This window comes from Paralichthys olivaceus, chromosome 10, assembly GCF_024713975.1.
Source record: "Paralichthys olivaceus isolate ysfri-2021 chromosome 10, ASM2471397v2, whole genome shotgun sequence".
NCBI lineage: Eukaryota > Metazoa > Chordata > Actinopteri > Pleuronectiformes > Paralichthyidae > Paralichthys > Paralichthys olivaceus.
In genome coordinates, this window is record NC_091102.1 from 4,965,641 (window position 1) to 4,983,227 (window position 17,587).

General features: G+C 44.0%; 3 protein-coding genes across 8 annotated transcripts; 1 reads left to right on the top strand and 2 right to left on the bottom strand.

Moving 5' to 3' along the window:
• Positions 1-58: 58 nt before the first annotated feature.
• On the bottom strand, positions 59-5,634 carry LOC109638005 (uncharacterized). 5 transcript variants are annotated; one of them, XM_020100751.2, is made up of 3 exons: positions 5,352-5,634; positions 4,750-4,779; positions 59-4,677 (listed from the first exon to the last, which is right to left on the bottom strand). In XM_020100751.2, the coding sequence occupies exons 1-3, from the start codon at positions 5,527-5,529 to the stop codon at positions 3,413-3,415; spliced, it is 1,473 nt and encodes a 490-aa protein (XP_019956310.2). In that variant the 5' UTR covers positions 5,530-5,634; the 3' UTR covers positions 59-3,412. The 5 variants fall into 5 exon arrangements, with proteins under 5 accessions (XP_019956310.2, XP_019956312.2, XP_019956311.2 ...); XM_020100753.2 differs by lacking the exon at positions 4,750-4,779 and having other exon boundaries at positions 5,352-5,625; XM_020100752.2 differs by lacking the exon at positions 4,750-4,779 and having other exon boundaries at positions 59-4,692; positions 5,352-5,625.
• A 534-nt stretch (positions 5,635-6,168) lies between these two features.
• Positions 6,169-11,136, bottom strand: ska3 (spindle and kinetochore associated complex subunit 3). Of its 2 annotated transcripts, none has more exons than XM_020100544.2 (11): positions 10,856-11,136; positions 10,709-10,770; positions 10,254-10,425; positions 9,662-10,130; positions 9,445-9,506; positions 8,894-9,102; positions 8,583-8,789; positions 8,291-8,482; positions 7,815-7,894; positions 7,534-7,661; positions 6,169-7,086 (listed from the first exon to the last, which is right to left on the bottom strand). In XM_020100544.2, the coding sequence occupies exons 1-11, from the start codon at positions 10,971-10,973 to the stop codon at positions 6,929-6,931; spliced, it is 1,857 nt and encodes a 618-aa protein (XP_019956103.2). In that variant the 5' UTR covers positions 10,974-11,136; the 3' UTR covers positions 6,169-6,928. The 2 variants fall into 2 exon arrangements, with proteins under 2 accessions (XP_019956103.2, XP_019956102.2); XM_020100543.2 differs by having other exon boundaries at positions 8,894-9,105; positions 10,856-11,124.
• A 600-nt stretch (positions 11,137-11,736) lies between these two features.
• Positions 11,737-17,557, top strand: LOC138411794 (uncharacterized). The gene is made up of 4 exons (XM_069532748.1): positions 11,737-11,873; positions 12,067-12,256; positions 13,644-13,847; positions 16,823-17,557. Exons 1-4 carry the CDS (start codon positions 11,821-11,823, stop codon positions 17,555-17,557), a joined length of 1,182 nt encoding a protein of 393 aa, XP_069388849.1. The 5' UTR covers positions 11,737-11,820.
• Positions 17,558-17,587: the final 30 nt, after the last annotated feature.

A 17,587-nucleotide genomic window follows, 5' to 3' on the forward strand; every position in this document is an offset into this window, starting at 1 on the left:
CAAAACTTAAAATGCCTACAGACACACAAACACACACGCGAGGAAAAAAGAGTCATCCTGCATTTCCCAAGACTTTATTTAATCACTCACAGAGGAACTAATGAAGAAAAGGTGGAGCCATTAAACATGGAAGCACATGCACCCGTAACAGTAAAGGCCAACAGTGACAGTAGAGGTGTCGTGGAGACGCACAATAACAACTTAAAGAACTTAAGACATCAAACTGTTTCGAGAGTCAATTTCCTATTTGCTGTTGAATGCAAAGCAAAACCCAAAAGAACTAAAGGAAACATTTTTATCAACATTTTGCTCATAAAGTGTATTAACTATTCCTGTAAGGGACATTTTGTTATTTTTTAATCTGATCCATATGTTTCTAAATATTTGTGTGTGAATGAATGGTACAAAAACTATTGGAATCAGAAGAGTCGGCAGCAGTGACACGGGGCAACTGCGACATATCGAGACAAAAGGTGCTTTTTTTTTTTCAATAAAAAGCTAAAAGTTTTTATCCTGGGAGGACATTTTGTGGACTGTCGCAGTTGCCCCAGGTTGGAAGCTATCTACTGCATCCAAAGGTCTTCTAGGTACCATGCAATTAATCTTTAATACAAATACGAGGTTGAAAAATACCAGATTTCCCCTTTAACACTGGTGTTCCCTGATGCCAACCCCCAACAAGGTGGTTTCAGAGGTGGCAACAGTAATACAACAAGAAAATCCAAGGAAAAAGAGACAGCACAGTATCTATAACGATGTCTTAATGTTAATTAAAAATGATTACTCTCAGTGTAGCAGCAACTCTCATGTGTTCTTCATCTTTTAACCAACAAGCATTCAGGTTTGCAAATTTAATTGTGGGAGGAAGCATTTCTGTGTTAAAGACCCATCCCGTAAACTTCCATCAAGGTTCATTGAAATCCCTTCAGTCGTTTGTCATTTTGCTTACAAACACATACACGGACAAGGGTGGAAACAGAGCGTCCTTGGCGAAGGTAATACGAGACATTTTTAGTTTTAGTTTGATGTGGAACCTCAAGGAATACACAGAACACATGACAAACACAACCAGTGAAAGACAAGAATATGCAGGGGCCTGAGTACAGAAGGCACAGTCCACTTCGGGGCACCACAACATGCAGATCTGTGAAATCACTGCTCATGAACCGGACATCTTCTAAAGCCGTACACCAGAACTGACACAGTTTCCTCTTTGTCGCTGGATCAAGCTTCTCAATGTGTGAAAAACCTTCTTCGATTAAATACAGACCCTGAGCCAAAGCACAAGAACCACTGTTGAAATGTACAATCCATCCATTTAACATCATTTTTACACATTAAATGGTACAAGGGGGACATTTCTCACTGTGCACACACAGATCTGAGTGAGCGGTGATGAAAGATGATTTACACTTCAGTGCTGAGTGTTTACACACATTTAGCTTCGTAGCCAAACTAGAAAAATAGTCTAACGCGTATAGTAGGATGCAGAAATAAAGATCTGCGGAAAAGGCTGATTTGTAACAGCAGCTTAACAAACTAAGGCATCGGCAACGCAGGACAACAGAAGACGCGTTTCAACGGACAGAGTTTTTGTTCACACAGGTTACACTGAAGATATTTTTCATTTCAAATGAGGACACGAAAACCCATATAGGAGCCGAAATTGACAAACTGTTTAAAAACAGCATTCCAGTGGCTGGTAACCATTCTTGAAAACAGCCTCCGGCTTTGTACTCTTCTCAGTGGTATGTAGTCACGGTTCAGCACGGATACAATCAATTAGAGCCGAACACATTGAACAAAGCTGATGATGAGAATGAATCGGTCACAAATTAAAACGTACATTCTCCAAGAGGCGAGGCCGACGCACTCGGCCCAACAACCTCATCAGCAACACTTGCGCTGTCTCAACCCAGAACGAACACTGGTCGCCTTCGGGAAATCTTTCCTTTCATAACGCTATTTACTCCAATTACTCGCAATGATGATTTGACGCTGTGTGACTGTGGAGAATTGCAGAAGCATGTAGGAGAATGGATCTTAGTCTCAGTGCACAAGCGGCTGCCTGTGAGTTTGTCCGGCTCTATGTGACAATAACACAAAAGTATTTTAACTTAAAATGAATCTGGAAACATGAGGAACAACCTCGCACCGGAATATTTAAAAAAAAAAAAAATCTCAAACTTTGTATTTAATGTGAAGGTTTAGACAGTTTGGAGAAACACTGTATGAACATCTTTAAAAAAACATACATGCAGAAATGTTGTTACACACTAGATGGCGTAGTAAATATTGACATCATGTTTAATTACACATTAAAGGTCCCAGTGGCAGAAAATTAAAGATGAATGACTCATCTCCACTTCCTCCCTCTGTCAATAATATGAAGACAAAATATTCTGGAGTGTTGACAGCTCATGTTATTTGGAGGCACGGACAGTCCCGCCTATACACATGCTCGACCAATCATGAGTCAGTTCAGCTGTCTATCTTGATGCTTCTCGAATGTTTACGTCATCAAATAACTAATTAAATCCAAACCTCAGTGTGATAGAACTGTCTCATACGACATCTATGAGAAACATTTATTTGTCCATTCTTTCTCCATGTTAGCGGATGGGACATGGACCAAACTACGAGGGTTTCTATTATTTGAGATTGTTCTTAACATGGATGTGCAGATTTGATGATTGACAGCTGAGTCTGACTCATGATTGGTCGAGCGTGTGTATTGTGCATCACATCAATCAAAACCAGACTTATCCCATGGTGAGTGTATTCTTGACTCTAGCTAGCAAGTGTGTGAAAATACATTCCCAGTATTTCATCATTAACCGTGTGTGTGTCCCTGCAAGATGAACGAGCAGCAGAAATGTTCATCTCAGAGCTGAAGCTGCACTGTGCATGCTTTTTAATCGAACCCGTTCTGGGCTGCATCTCTTTGTATTGTGTGTCCTGCAAAGGGAGAAAATAATCTGTGAAGTCAGCTGCGTTTGCTGGGAATGAAAAAAACTTGCAGACTCTTGCCTGGCAGCACCACCCACACTGCAGTTTATATACTGTACCTCCTTACAAATGGCTGAGGACATATATAAAAAATTAATCTTACTCATACAAGGCTACCTCTCCGGATTTTCACCCACAGTTCATGTCTGAAACGGCTTCAGTGATGTGGTTTGTGGATTTGTGAGAAGCTCCTGTTTCCAAGTATATCCTGCCCAAGGTAACAGTGAGTCACACACACCCTCTGAGTGAGAATTAAAGTGGATTAGTGTAAATTAACTTCCAGTAGTAATCGTGTAGTAGTAACACAGGGATGAAGTGTGAGAGCATGGCGTAAGGTCCAAAGCAGTAAAGGGATTTTAAGTGCCTGACCAGCAGTAAGGATCACCAGGTGTTTCTGTACGAATCACTCTAGTGGAGCAGCAGAGATGCACAGGTTGTTTAAGGCACAAGCAACTTGCACAATCTTATCAAAGGTTGACAGGTTCGACGTGCGCTCAGAGGCCGCGGTGAAGGGGCTCTCGACGGGGCCGGTGAGCATGGCGTATCTCCGCTTCACCATGGAGATCACCCTCTCCACATGCCTCTGCACGCTCACCGCCTCAGAGGAAGAATCTGCGAGCGGCGAGCCCTCCGAGCTCCCACTCGCCTCTCCTTGGTGGCTGCAAGCTATTTTAAACAAGGCTCCACGGGCAGCCACGGAATCTGCAATGTCAAGATTGCGAGCCGCCAACACGACGTCGCCTGGGAGCAGTTTGCAGAGAAATCCACAACCCTCTGCCAGAGTCTTGTCACTGACGTTTCCCAGCACACCCCTGGACACGAAGGTGACGACTCCTTGCGGAGCCACACCAATCAGGTACTTCAACACATTATAACTTGTCCCTTCACCCTGAGAGGATGGCGCCACCCTCTGCTGCTGCTGATGCTGGTTGCCCCGGGAAACCGGCTCCTCGAAAGGCACGGTGAAACAGTCTATGATAACAGCGCAGTCAGGGTGGGAGGTGCGCAGAGCTGCCGGCAGATTCTTCCGGAGCTCGGCTCTGGAGGGCCAGAAGACGGCCGTCGGCACCAGAGTGGAGGACATGATGTTGACCATCCGGTGCACTGTTTTGGTTAGCATGCCGACTTTCACGCCAAAGCGGTACGCCAGGTCCTGGTTGCGGAGGTCCAGGCGGAGCCGCATCAGTGTGAGCAGCAGCTGCTGGAACTTGGAGAGCCGGACATTCTTCATCCCGTCCATGTGCGGAGCCAGCAGCCACATGACCGTCTCTAAGACAAAGTAGTTTGGTAAACCCGTGTAAAACTTGACTTTCTCCGCATCGTTCCTCAAAGAGTTCTCGGACAGAGACATTTTCTCCACAGACTCCCTGAGGGCCTGGTTTTCCTTCTTCAGGGCTCTCAGGATGTCTTCAAAGTTCACGGGGGCATCGAACTTTCCTTTCTTACTGTCACTCACAGATTCATCCTCATCCTCATCGTCAGTGCTGAGGGAGGAGGACGCACTTTCCTCCACGATGGCCTCCTGCTCCCTCTCCTCGGGATGCTCCTCCTGGACCCGCTCACCCACCGCAGTGCTGCCCTGGCCCTGGAGGAACAACAAGGCGTTGGCCGCCTCCACGCGGGCCTCCTGCTTGTCCAGGATCTCCACGGCACCCGGCTCCTTCATCTCTGGGGATAAGGGAGCTGTGGTGAACACAGAGGGAACATAATCTGCCGAACGTGGATTCTTCACCTGTTTACCTGCATGTGGAAACACTGGTGGTGAAAAATCTGAAAAATATAGCATAACGTAAGTAGTAAGTTTCTGGCACTTCCCTCAGTATCAGTCTACTTCAGTCAGTAGTTTGAGGATTTATTATGATGGACGTGCAGCCATGTTTTTTCAGTCACTTATCGTCTCAAACATAAAGAGCAGTTTGATAACAGCAACAGATTTTAAGGGATAGATTTAGGATCTGTCTAATCTTCCCTGGGGGAAAGTTAGTAAAGTTAAAGCGGCCGTTATGAACAGTTATGAGACATTTGTATGATTTTAAACAAAATGTATTGATGCAAAAGTGGCATTGAGAAAATCATAACAAGACCAAGATATTACACAGACTTCATCCAAGTTATCTAATGAATCCACAAGTTTCTTTTATTAAATAATAACTTTGCATTTACAACTACAATATTAAAAACATATGGTCGGTACTTTAAATACAGTATTAGTTTATATATATTCTATAGTTGGTACCTTTATATTCAGTCTATGGTCTGTACTTTATATACAGTATTATACAATATGCGGTTGGTACTTTGCATGCAGTCTATGGTGAGTACTTCACATACAGTACTGGTACCTGAGATGAAGTGAGTACTACACAGTCTGCTGCCGTCGTTAGGGACCCAGCCCTCCCGGTTCACAGCTTCGATCCACCGCTGCTTCCTGTCCGGGTCCCGGGGGAAGCGGTAGAAGGAGAGGCCGGTGCCCGGGGTCCTCCTGTTCCTGCAGCCGGTCACCACACACGTGTGAACCATCGTCTGGAGCGCGGAGGAGGAGAGGAGAGCGGGGCCCGCTCCGTGGCCGCTTGACTCCCAAAATGGCGGACGACGAGAGGAGGGGACAAAAGGAGAGAATTAAAAAAAAATATACACCACATGGTAGTGACGTCATCGATGCTATTTTTTTTTTTTTTTTACCAACGATCTGATTGCACCGTTTGGGGATGACGTCACTGGGCTCTTTACTCATGGTCTACTCTAACGCGGTTTTAAATGTTTACAAAAATAAATGTAAAGATGGTGAAAAAGTGAAAGAAGTCAAAATTAGGAATAAATTACGAAAAGTCACATATAGAGGAAATTATTTATTTTCTCCAGCTGTCATATTTACAGATTTAAAGCTAACCAGTGGCGAGTTGAGCTCGTGTGGAGCCCCGGGTGAGGGCCCGCGTTCCAATGAACCTCGGAATGACGTCGCGCCCGAACAATCAGCGTTGATAACGTTCCAATTTCACAGGAGCGAACTTTACGCAAAAAACTGGTCGAAACAACTTATTACGCAGCATTTCACACATACTAACGTAGTAAAACACCCACAGACTGTAATTGGACAGTACTTTGTGTACCACACATTTAATGACAGAAGTGTTAATAAAGAGTAAAAACTCTGACCAGTTGTAACTTCCGACTCGGCGATGGAAATTCCAAGCTTTATTGGAACGTGGCATATCAACCATAAATAAAAGAAAGAAAAGAACAAAAAAATGGTAGTTACATCTATAACAGCTGTTTGTATTCAACACTGTGATTGGACTGTTTGGGTTAACGTCATTTAAATGGTGAGGTCACGCAGTATTATAACGATGCTAACTGTTAACTTTTAGCAAATAAATGTAAAGATGGTGTAAATAGCCAAACATGTAAAGTGCAGGTAGTGAAAAGAAGTAAAAATGGGAAAAGAAGGGGGAATAAAACTTTAAAAAATTAAATGTGATGTAATTTACATTTCAACAATCTGATTGGACCGTTTGGGATGACATCATGTCACAACTGTTTAGGGGTTTTAACAGTTAATTAAAAGTTGATTTTGATTTCTAGTACTTTGTGTATTGTAAAATAACTGGTTATCCTGTCTTGTCTGTGTAGACTAGAGTTCAGATAATGCACTTATATTGAGTAAATATGTCTATCACCTTTTATTCTTAATTAGTGAAGTTTGAACTAAGACTCATGAAAATACTACACAAGCCTCTGGAGAACACATTTCAACACTATGTTCAGAAACATTAGGATTTATTAAATACAAGCCAATTTATATTTAGAAACATTAAGTCATAGAAGTGCAAATGAAGAAAACCAAAAACCAGCAGCTACAACTTGTATGAGCAGCGTTTTACGAGTTGAGATAACACTGGATTTCAGCTCCAAGCAACAGTTAGTTCTGTGCGCTGAGTTTGTACACAGCGTTGTTCTTGGCTCCCCCCATGTGCTGCAGCCTCTTGAGCTCGGTGAGACACAGGACGAACACGGGCGTCTTGGTCCCTACGTTGGTGATCCTCTTCAGCTCCTCCAAATTCAGCTCCGTCTTTTCTCCTGCAGAGGGCAGCACAGAACAGGCTTCGATACACACGAGTGAATCCAACCTTCTCCAGTATTTATTAAACCAACACATTTGGGCTGTTTTGGTGGTTGTCTGGTTTATTTTGTGTTAATCTTACCTAATGACCAGTATGACTGCAAAGCTACAGTATTATGACCGCTCATGTGCACCGAGGGGTTTTCTTACTGTTGTGTGACTGACACACCATCTCTTATTTCTGCCCTGCTGCGTCAGAACCTTTCTCAGTTTCTACAACATCAGGTTCAACGTCTCACTCTGACAACCAACTTGTCTCCGTCATGTATCCAATAACATGTTAATCTATGTTTAGTCTGGAAGTGGTGATGATGTATTTTTCTAAATCTTTTACAACTCAAAGAGGATATTAAGACAATACGTTGATATATTTGCTTCAATCATAAAAGGACTGTGGAACAGACCTGGAAACTCTGCAGTGAACTTGTTGATGTTGTGGACGACCTGGTTGAGGTTGGACAGAGTCATCTGCCTCATGTAGCGTGGTAAACTCTGGAACTCGCTCTCTGACACCGCAGACAGACTCGGAGCACTGGAGAGAGAGGACGCATTATTATAAAAACTTTGATTTATAAACTGCACGCCTGAGATTATATCACGAAATGAAGATAGAGGGAAATAAAAATAAATAATAGAAATGAACAGAACAGAGAATCTATAAAAAATACTTTCTGAGCAGTTTTACCTGTTTTTATGTTTCTCTGTCCTGACATTTGGTTGCACAACTGCCACTTCTGTCTTTTTCAACTGAGTCTGGGACACAAGCTAGAGAACAGAAATCATAAGACATATTTTTTTACACAAAAAGCGTATGACAAGTGAGTTTAAATGACTGTGAGGTAAAATGACATGATGGCTAAACAACAAGGATCTTACTCTAACAAAGAAGTCCAGCTTTGCAGGAATCGGACACTTCAAATAACAATCTGATCTTGTCAGAGGTAAAAACAAGCAGCTAAGAAGACGTATTTTGAAGAGGATAAATGCCCAGATAGGCCAGGCGAAGATTCTTGTCCTTGGGAAAAATAAGGCCCTGGTTGTCTTGTCAGTACACAGAACTGTCAGCAATACACAATATCTTTAGTTAATAAGCTAAAACAAAGCTACAGGTATGGTCTCCTCAGTTGTGAGAAGTTGAATTAATAGGAAAACACAACTTACTTTACAGATGTCCTGTGTTACGGAGCTGAGGTCGGGCATCTCAGGGGTGCTGGGCTCCTGATAGTCCCTCCTGATGCGAGGTGTCCCCAAGCTGAAGTCCTGAGTGGGATCGTCCAGCTCCGGTCTGTTAACAGCGAACTCCTCCGTCACCTGTTCATGCACACTCGTCTTCTTTGGGATTTTTGCACTTCTCTGGGAGGCAGAGAAGAGACACGTTAAACATTCATCAGAGGTTCAAGTTCAGATTTGTGGATTTGATAACTTTGCTAAAAAAAAAACCAGTTGGTCTTACATTTTGTAGCGATTTCCCCAAAAGAGATTCCAGGTTCGGCATTTCTGGCATTTCCTTGTCCTCCATACCCATGATGGATGTCTCTGGCACATTGTACTCCCACATGCGTTTGGAGCCGGTTGCTGTTTTATGAGATGGCGTCAGAAGTTTGGACATGCGGACGTCATCATCAGCTTGCATGCTGATAGGCTCAGACTGCTTTGCGCTCTGCGAACACGTGCAAGAGGCACAAACTCTGAGTTGAACGTTTTCAGCCAGTCTGGATGAGCAAATTAAGATATTAAAAAAAAAACCACATAAACACATCATACCTTCTTTGTGCTCACAAGTCGGCTCAGATAAGGCGTTTGAAAAGCAGGAACCTCAGGGGTAGTACACAGTGGGCCCGGGCGAGGGGGGGATTCTGGGTCACCACTGGCTGCTGCTGCTGGAGGGGAGCTGTTCGATGTTGGTTTGTTTGTCTTTTTGATTTTGAACCCCTGGGTGCTAAACACAGGCGGTTCTGGGGACTCCAAGGTTTCTGCTGATGGCAAAAACAAAGTCATATGAGGGCAAACAGCAAAACGTGTTTCATTTCAGTCATTTCTGTTGTTTTCATGCAAAGAGGATTGTGAAGTTTTTATTAAATTAATTTATTAGTAGTGTTATTAAAGAAATTGTACCATTGCTATGTCATCATCAGTAATGCTCTTAAGTGACATTTTCTTAAATTGTGCTGATTTGAGTATTTTTAAATGAATGTCAAAATGAGAAGATGGGCTTTCGTTTTTTTTATTTAGAAAAAACATGTTCATATTTCTCAAAATTATTTTGGTATCAGAACTCTAATTTTTTTGGCTCTAGAGTAAGAAAACTGTCATACCTTTAGTGTGTAAACTCTCCTTTAGGGATTCCACCGTTGGCACAGGTTTGTCTTGTAATGATCTGTTAAAGCAGAGGACTTTTATAAAGTAGGGATAAGCAGTGGTTATAGACTCCTGAGAGACCTCTGGCAGTACTGCTGCAAATCCTGCATGTTCCCATCAGGGGTCAATAAAGATCATAATTGTTTTGTACTGCTTCTAATACTCATTCTTTACCTGTGAGGCTTCTCAATGTTCTTCTGGATCAGATTCATCGTGAAGTCGTTGTACAGACATATCGTGTGCTCGGAGATGCCAAAGTCGTGCATCTGAGGACTCTGAAGCTCGGTGTCATCCATCCGCAGGGCACGCTTGGGTGTTAAAGGCATGGGCGGTGGTGTAGGCGTGTTGAGTGTGGGGTGACGGAGGCTCATCTCAGGCATGGGGGGCACTTCAGAGCACCACTCGGCCCCGGCTAGACCTCTCTTCAGCAGCATCTCAGACAGACCAAAGTCAGAGAGCTGCGGGGTTCGCATCACGTCAGTGAAGGGCGGCGGCCCCACTGTCGGAAATGATGAGGCCTGATCATCTCCAGCCTCCTCCTGGCTTCCCTCTTCGTCGTCGTCTTCTTCTTCTTCTTCCTCTGCTGACTTAGTTTCACTTTCATCTGCTACTTCTTCAGTATCTGACTCTTGGTGTTTGTCTTCTGTAAAAGAAAAGGTAACAATAAAAACACAGTTGGTTCACGTGTGAAAGCCAAACTCCAGAGAAAGTCCAGACCAAATTGTGTGGACATCCGCCAGCGTTCAGGTCTGACTTCATGACTTACTGGTTGGTCTCTGGGCATCTCTGGGACCCTCATAGCCGTAATTTTCCCAGTGTTGCTTCAGAGTCTGGATGTCCTGACTGACCCTCTGCTCCATCACCCTGCAGGCCTGGATGAAGCTGCTCACCTCATTCTCCTGCGCTTTCTGTTGAGTCAGCTGATCCTGGACCTGCGCCTGCATGAGGACAGATCAGAGTTATTCTCCACAAAACTGACAGATAATAAAGATGATGTGTTAGAAACAGGCCGGATGTGTAAGTGTAAAACTTAAAATACAAGACTAGAGATATTAAAAACATGACAGTGACAAGTCTTATTCTTACTTATAGTACTTACAGAACAAATCAAACGACAGGAGTACTTGTAATACCTTGAACTGTAGTATTTGTGGGAGTTCAAACAGACGCTGTGTTAAATCAGCAGATTATTGAACAGACTTTGGTTCGGACAGTTTCTACCTTCAGGTTCCCGACGTCGCAGTTCAGTTCGTGGAACGCTCGCATCGCCTTGGCGGTGGCTTCTGGAATAAGATCATTGAATGAACCTGATTTAAATTGACTGAAGTATTTCAACGCACTTTAAAGCAGCCGGACGACTTCTCTCACCGCTGTCAGCGTCGTTCTTCTCGCGGTTTTCGAAAGACTGCTGGAGTTTGGAGGTTTCCGACTCCAGAGTCACCGCCAGCTTCCGGAGTTTGGAGAAGAACCGCTCCGTCGGCTCCATGTTCGCGCACCAGTCTGAGCTTCTCCCGAGGATCGTGACGCCACAGAAACAATCGTTTGTTTACATCTACTCTCACCTGGACAATCGTTTGGTTTTTGGCGCCTCGATTTTCCTGCTCTCCTGTTTCTTCTTCTTCTTCTTTCCGGCAGACTCGGCACTGTGTACTGCACTGCTGCCTCCTACCGGTTGTTAAACATCACTGCAGTTTATCTCCTCAAAACTTGTGTCTATCACCTTGTTATACATCCTACCACCAAACACTGCGACCCCTCGACGAGCGAGCCTCGTCCATCTAATATCATCTATTCGAGGCATTGTATAAATAATTTTTCTGTCAGGTTAAACTTATTCTTGGATGTTATATAGTTTTCTCCCTCTGCTGCCTCCATCACTCTCTCGCTGCCATATCTGATTCAGCCTTTATTATCATAATCCAGACATGGTTGCCCTATGTTAACATTATTTATTAACAGAGCATAAAGTGGTACATCTGAGACTTTCTGCAAGAGATTGAATGATGGAGTGAATAAATGTACCTCTAAATATTTGAAGGAGTTAGGCTCTATATACATTTACACCTATCATGCATCATTTCCCTCTCGTACCGTCAAGTTCAGAGAGAACAGTAGGTGTGTAGCTCTCTTATCAGATACAGCAAGTGTATAAATACTGATCCAACTGTGAAGGTCAGTACGAACCTGAACGCAGCACGACTGAGGTGAGACGCCAAGAGAAATCCACAGCTTCTAATCTACACACATGTTCTGTTATATAACTTATCATAAATGTGAATTAAATGGTGTAATATTTCTCCGTAGCTAATTTGTCGGAACAAAGCTCCAGAGCCATGGCGATGTTTGGGAAGGTTTTGGAGCCTGTGGGCTACATGCAAACTGTGAGGTGAGTTTGCCTTCTCCATATAAATGTGACATCAGCTTTTAAGTGAGTCCTTTTTTATCAAAAACTGGGAGAGAACACTCAGCAAATAATATATTTCCAATGCATTTCCAACCCGTATGGTGCTCTGTCATTGCTCATATCACACAAGTCAATCAGTAGTGTGTGTGTGTGTGTGTGTCTGTGTGCGGATCAGGGTTCTGGTTCAGGGCATCTGCTCCTATCTGGGAGGCAGTGCCACAGCAGAGGAGATGGATCTGGCCAAGAAGAACCTGGACCACATCGATCAGGAGCTGGGGGCGACGGGTCACGGCCTGCTGGAGGACGAGGAGGTCCACCGGCTGGAGGACGACCTGGCGGTGGTCTACTACCAGCTGGGTACAGCGGTGAGGAACCTGTCCCTGAACCTCATACATGCACTAGACTGAGTATACAGATACTTCACTACATTAACATGACTGTGGAGGGAGAGTAACTGCTTCTCACTGTTTTACTATGAAGGTTAAGAGAATGTGAAACAGTTAAATCACACACAGTGCTGTGAAAGTTATGCAAACATGCAAATGATTATTTTCTTTATACATGTTTTTAAATTTAAAAAAGTTAATGAAGGAAACTTTATTTCCAGAATTATTTAAATGTATCTGCTGGGACCAGATGTTTTATTACCAGGTTGCCCTGTCCTTGAACCGTCACCCATTTACCTCTGATATTTGTAGTTTTCATGAACACCACTAACTCTGCCAATTATCCTAAAGCGTGACTGACTGAACTCATCATGTGGAGTGCGTTATGTAAATATGAACAGATGTATGACCGAGGCATCTGTTTAGTCGTAGCAGCCTTCGCATTAACAGGCTTTTGCCTTTTTATTTTTCAGTTTTAATTATTTCAAAATGCTAATGTGAAAGAAAATGTGTCTACTCATCAGCGAGAAGAACGTGTGATGAACAAGCTCAAATTCAGAGTAAAATGTGGAACAGCAGGACGGAGCATTAAATTCTGGGAGAATGTGCGTCTGTCTTTTTAAGGACACTTTGGCGGTCGTTATTTTCTCTGGCGTTCATTATGTCTCAGCTCTGAAAACAAACATATTTAATTTTTTGGATCCCTTTTAAAAACGCTGGCTGTCCCATGAGCCTCATGCTAACAGGATGTGAGTTTTAGTTTGATCCGTTATCCACACGTTATCTATACCACTTATCCTTTGAGGGTCATGTTTGTGTTACTGGAGCTAATCTCAGCTGACATTGGACAGGTCGCCAGCGTATCACAGGACCAACAGAGAAAAACAACCATTCACACCCAAATTAACTTAATGCCAATCTGCATGTCTTTGGAGAGGAAGCCAGAGAACCTGGGAAAAAACACACACATACACGGGGAGAACATGAAAACTCCACAGAGAAAGGTCACGGCCAAGCTGGGATTCAAACTAGGATTGGATAATAAATTGATTTTTTTCTCAGGCCCACTGGATCTGAAATGACTGTTGATGTTATTTGTTGGAAAGGAATTCAAATATCTGCAAAAAAACACAAAACGACAACAAAGAGACAAAACAAGGCATACAACTACTAAAACAAGACGCACAACACAACCACTAAGAGACGTAAAATGACTACAGACACAAAATGAACAGGAAGAGTGGCAAAATGGCCAAAGACACGAAAATGAACACAAATTTCTTTTATTTAAAAGTTTCTAATCCCACCCCTGCCTCCTTGACCTCCATATCTCAAGAGAAACCCCTCTCATCTCCTCTTGATCCAGGTGAGGGCCCAGTCAGATTTCACCAAGAAGGAGACGGAGGTGTTCCTGCAGTACGTGCATGACCATCGCCTGGAGAGGCAGGTGACGGCGCTCTACAACCGCCTGATGGGAGTGTCAGCGCTGACCGACCAGCCCACCCTGCTGGAGCAGCTCATACTGACCCGCAAACCCAAACGCTGGGAGCTGAAGGAGTTCTGCGTCAAGGTTGGTGAAGGTGCAGGGGACAGCATGGAGGAGTGGGGGGGGGGGGGGCTCCTCTGTGTTTAACTTGTCTCCCTACAGAGGTCGTTAAATTTTAATTCTCTCCTATCTTACAAGTCATTATACAGAAGCATGCACCCCTGCTTAACTACAGCAGGAGGAGGCCTGAGGCGACACAGCCACACAACGTCCTCAAGTACACAAACAAGAGTAGGAATAAAAACGTCAAAATGACACAGACAGCTTTTTGAAAATGAGGTGCAGTGAAGCTCTCATCTGTTTGTCCCCATGTTAAAGACCAAAGAATCAAGAAGCTACTTCAGATGTCATTCTATGAAAATAATGCAAATATGCTCAGTAATAGCACGGAGGAGCATGCACAGCTGTACAGGATTAAATATTCAGTTCCCAGACCAAAGAGATGAATGTGAGAGAAAAACATTGGGGTCCTGTGGGAAATGAAACAGGCTGCATCTATCTTCTTGGTATGAAAATAAACTGAATATTTAATAAGGCAGAGCTGTGACCTTCCCTGTGTTTCATGTGTGCTGAGTTGGCAACTTCCCCTTTGCTGTTGTAAAACCTTCTTTTATCCAACAAAAATGAGATAAACTTAAAACTAGGTATTCAAAGTATTCTGTGAATTAAATAACTGGAGTGTAACTGAAAAGATTTGACAGGAACAAAAGCAAACGTCTGCTTTGGGTCACATTGAGCTTACATTAAAAAAAACACAGAGCACTGGATGGTCCACTCACTTAAAAAAAAAAAAGGAAAGTCAATGTTTGTCCATTAGTCCATCTGTTGTTCGGCTGTGACCCCGAGCAAGACACACACAGAACCAGCCTGCTGCATAATGAGAGTTCACTTTGAGAGTAAATGCACCTCAGCAGTCACCGGCTTGTTTGTTATGTAAAAGCAATTATGCAATTACCTTATGAATACTCAAAGAGCGAACAGCAGAATGCAGACAGTCCCCTTAAATTCACCAGATCCCGATTTTTAGATTGCACAAACTCCTATATTTTTTTTTCATGAATTATTCTCTGAGAAATGAAGGTAGATGTTAAAGAAATCCATCCTTCCATCATCCATACTGCTCATCCTCTTGAGGGGTACATATCCTTGTCTCATGGGGGACGTGGCTGACATTGACCGAGAGCTGGGGTACACTCTCACATTCTAACTTACCGTCAATTTGGCAAACTGAGATATGAAGTGGGAAGCTCCTCGCTGCTAACCACTGCATCACTGTGCTGCCCACGCTCATGAATATCAATCCTCAAAACATGATTTTATTCATCAAAAAATCATGTTAAAAAAAGATTCCTGCATCTGCCGCTGATCTGGAGCCGCACTAAATTTCATTCATACCACATCCTTCCACCAAGTTTTGTGTAATCTTGATCACAAACAAAGGTCACAGGGGACAGGGGTGAAAACATAACCTCTTTGGCAGAGTTAATAATCTTAGGCATGACGTACGTTGGACCAACATTTATCCCTCATGATGTAAAGATCACTCTGAGGGCAGCGTAAGAGCTATTTACAAAGTGTTTGTTCATTTAAAGCAGCTGCTGTAAGGACAGGGTGTTTTCAGCTTAGAAACTCAAATCAGTCTAGATTCCACTTATCAGGGGGCTTTAGTGTGTGAGGCAGCCAGCCTCGCTGGATTAGCTTTAATGCTGCGGCAATTGCTGCTTGAACTCGGAGCTGGAGCAGTGATTTGTTTGTGCAGTGCTCTTTCAAGGACTTGTGTGTGCACTATGACCTGGTTTGCGTAAATGCACCGGGGACAATAAAAGAAAAGTGCCTCCACTGAGGCGGCAAAGAATCGCAAAATTTGCCCTCACGCTGCAGTCAGAGTGAATCTCAGTGAAACGATCCAGTAAACAATTCGATGGAACAAACTTTACTCTGCATAATGAGCTGAGGAATCGACGGTGCTCTGAGACGAAGCTGCAGTGACGTCAAAGTCACTCTGCAGAACCTGACCTTGTTAAGCAAAGGAACCACAACCGTGTTTCTTTAACCTTGGATCAAATCATATTTAAACATGTTGTAGGTGATAAGTTTATGTGTCGTGTGGGTTTTTCTGCTCCATCTGGCACAAGAACTCTGGTGAAACTCTAAGATACGCTTTTTAATAAGATGAAGAAAACAAAACTAAAACAATAATCATAGTATGATTCATTTTCACACCCGAAAAGCTTGGTTGCTCTAACTCCACCGAAGATCGGCAGACGCCACCAGGCTCTGCGCTCTTGAGTTCACCTTGGATAACCTCTGGTGGCGCTCTTTCTTTGAAATGAGTTTGGGACATCTGTGAGCTTTATCCAAAGGAGAGAGGACTCACCAGCCTCTGTTCACAATGAGATTTGGAAACACTATTCAGGTCAGTGTCTTCGCCAAAAAAATCCCAGATGGCTCATTGTGTTAGTAAAGACAATACAGCGTCATAGATGACGGACTGCAGCTGTACAAGGTATGATTGGATGTGAACTACACTTGTTTTCAGCCAAAATGAGCAAATGTGACCACAGCAGATCTAATTTTCACTAATTAAAATGTGTTAGAGTTATGCTCTGGTGTTGTGACTGTCAGGTACAGTCATGTCTCTGCTCCAGGGAAGTGATTATCAAAACCTGAAATCAAAAGTAAACAGAGATTTGAAAAACAGCCACTTGATGTGTTCAGTATTGGGGAAGCGGCGTCTCTAACCAACCATGAACCAACCAACTGTACAAACCACAGTATAACAAAAAGTGCAACATAACAGATCTGTGTGTATTGCTGCCTCATTGAACGCAAAAGCAAACATTTATGTTTCTAGAATGACTTTTAGTTCAAAAAGGCCTCTTTTCTGGATGTTCAACACTTTTTCATCCGTGCATTAAAAGAACCTGTGGTTCTCCCTGTAAGTTAAAGCACATTTTAAAAACTGATGACCACTTTTCTCCTCCTCTTCATTTCAACAGATAAACTTTGTCCTGGGCACCGGTCTGCTGTGTCTCTTCACGCAGGCTTCTCTGACAGGCAGAGATCAGGCTCTGCTGATGAAGACCTGGTCCGACCGCATGGGCGCCCTCTACAGGAAGATGAAGAACATGGGCGGCCGCTGCCTTGGATACTTCCTGGAGCAGGCGGAAGGGGACATTCGTAAACAGCTAAATGAGGCCGTGCAGAACCGTGCACCACCTGAGGAGGCAGCGACGGGCCTCCTGAAGACCCTGGAGAAGAACTATGATTGGCTGCGCTGGGCGGTGATGCTCCACCCTGCTGTGGGACCTATGGAGGATGAGCAGGATGAGGAGACAGAGGATGAAAAGGAAGAAGCACCTGTGGAGCAGCCGCCCAACAATTTGCTGTCAGTGGCATCTGAAGCTCCAACCCCCCACGTGGTGGCGTGCTACCGAGACACGCCTACTTCGCTGGACAAGAGCCGTATCCACCAGCTCATCGTGGACCTGGAGTGGAAGATCCCAAACCCGCCCCCTGAAGTGTACTCCTCCATCGAGGAGGACCCAGGAAGGGCGCGGCGCTACCTGGCCTCACGCATGCTGAAGAAGCTGCAGGAGGGGCTGGGCTCCGGCGTGGCGGTCCACGTGGTGCCGGGCAGGATGGAGATGAAGTGCAACTTCCCTCAGGCCTCCTACTACCTCTACGAGTACAAGCACCGGCTGGCCTCGGGCACCGTGTGCGTGTTTGGATGAAAGGGAAACGACCTGCTGTTCTCACACAGA